The sequence below is a fragment of the Mandrillus leucophaeus genome, unplaced genomic scaffold, assembly GCF_000951045.1.
Source record: "Mandrillus leucophaeus isolate KB7577 unplaced genomic scaffold, Mleu.le_1.0 Scaffold4, whole genome shotgun sequence".
Taxonomy (NCBI): Eukaryota; Metazoa; Chordata; class Mammalia; order Primates; family Cercopithecidae; genus Mandrillus; species Mandrillus leucophaeus.
In genome coordinates, this window is record NW_012104253.1 from 1,015,171 (window position 1) to 1,016,949 (window position 1,779).

Below are 1,779 nucleotides of genomic sequence, written 5' to 3' on the forward strand. Positions count from 1 at the left end.
GTCTGTCAGTGCAGTGGTACACGCTTGCACATGGGTGACCCCATATGATCTGCCTTCGCAGTGTGACGCATCCAGCAGCTTGGTGCCAGGAGGGGTGCCCACCCCTTTTCCGTCCACCCCACCAGGCATAGGCTTTGGCTCCCTCCACCCCTTGCCTCTCTCCCACGCCTCTCTCCAGCTCCTCACCCTCCCTCCAGCTCCTCACCCTCCCTCCAGCTCCTCACCCTCCCTCCACCGGAAGGTAGGGGAAGACCCCCTCGTAGTCCTGGGTTCACCTTCACAGACCCCAGCCTCTGGCCAACCAGGTGGTGACCAGTGCTGCCTCCAGCAGTAGCCAGCTAGACCCCTCCCATGTCCCCCAGTGCGACTAGGGTGCAAGACTGGGCTCCCAGTCCTCATGGGCGGGGCCAGGGGTGGCATGTCCAGACTGAAGCAGGTGCAGGAAACACCTTTATTAAGGCCACCCTGTCCTTGGCTTCCGGAGGAGGGGGTAAGGAAGGGGAGGTTTGGGGGCTGGACAAGGGGGTGGCTAGCCCCCAGATCGACTGGGGTCGGGGAGGTTCTGGGGCCAGAGGGGGTGCGGAGCCCCAAGGTTGACTGTCAGGCGGCCGCTCAGGCCTCGGCCTCAGCCCCGACGAACAGCGGGTTGACGAAGTAACTGTGGCTCGTGCTGTCTGCGGCAGCCTTCGGAACCAGGCTGAGCGGCTGGGGCAGGGGCTGCGGGGTGACAGGGTCAGACGGCGTTCAGGGTCCTGGCCCCAAGGAGGCCCCAGTCCACCCTCCAGCCCTCTCACCAGCTCCTCGGAGGCCTTCATGTCGAACACCGGGTTGTGGAATCCGAGGGGTGCCCCGGCCGGGGCCGCCTCCTGGCGCCTCCACCTGAGTGCGTATTAGGGAGGTAGCGTGAGCCCCTCGGGGCAACCCCCAGCCCCACCCCGCCACCCCGCCCCGGGTACCTGAGCCTCCCCGCGCGGCGCAGCAGCGGCGGCGCCAGCAGCAGGACCAGCAGTGCCAGCAGCAGCGCAGCCGCCACGCCTCCCGCCAGCCCAGCCGCGGAACTGTCCCAGACATGTGCGCCCGACTCCCGCATGGTCGCCTCCAGGACGCCGAGGGCCTCGCCTGCGACGGAGGGGTCGGCTCAGTCTTCCCCGCGGCGGGGCGAGGAGCGGCAGGGAGGGACCAGGCGGGCGCGGTTACCGTGCTTGGCGACGTCCGCCAGGAGGGCCCGGGCCAGCTGCCCGGCGCCGCCCGTCTCGGGCCCGGTCTCCACCAGCACCACCTGGATCTCCGTATCGGCCCCGCGGAGCAGGGGCGAGCGTGGCACCTTGGATACGGCCACCTGCAGCCCCTGGTACTGAGGCTGGGGAGGGGGACGGGGTTGGTTTGACTCAGCCCCCCGCCCTCCCCGAGCCTATGGGGACGCTAAGGGCAGAGGCAGATAGTGGGCAGGTGGGCGGCCGCAGGGGCCCTGCAGAAGGGGCGTCCTAGGCGGAGGCGGTAGGGCTGGGGTCGGGACTCCCCTCAGCTGCCCGCGCGGCCCCATTACCAGGCCCAGGAAGGTGTCCAGTATCCTCGCCCGGTACCGCTCCAGGTCAAATGTGGGACCGTGGGTCAGCAACACAAGAGCTCCTGCAGCGGGAGGGCAGGGGTCAGCGCCGTGGATCTGGACCCGGCAGGAAACTGAGGCGGGGGCGAACCAGGTCCTCCAGGCCTTCCCAGCAAGCAGGGCCCAGCGGGGGCGCTCACCACAGAGGTCACAGCACTGCCCCTGGGGTCGGA

The 1,779-nt window shown here is 69.3% G+C and overlaps 1 protein-coding gene across 1 annotated transcript in view; it reads right to left on the reverse strand.

Moving 5' to 3' along the window:
- Window positions 1-612: 612 nt before the first annotated feature.
- AMN (amnion associated transmembrane protein) overlaps window positions 613-1,779 on the reverse strand; it is an 8,238-nt gene continuing 7,071 nt past the window's right edge. Inside the window, exons 5-10 of the mRNA XM_011991793.1 lie at window positions 1,747-1,779; window positions 1,547-1,629; window positions 1,198-1,360; window positions 957-1,119; window positions 795-879; window positions 613-717 (exon numbers count right to left, since the gene is read on the reverse strand). Of these exons, the coding sequence (XP_011847183.1) occupies window positions 613-717; window positions 795-879; window positions 957-1,119; window positions 1,198-1,360; window positions 1,547-1,629; window positions 1,747-1,779 (632 nt within the window). The remainder of the gene's footprint in view (window positions 718-794; window positions 880-956; window positions 1,120-1,197; window positions 1,361-1,546; window positions 1,630-1,746) is intronic.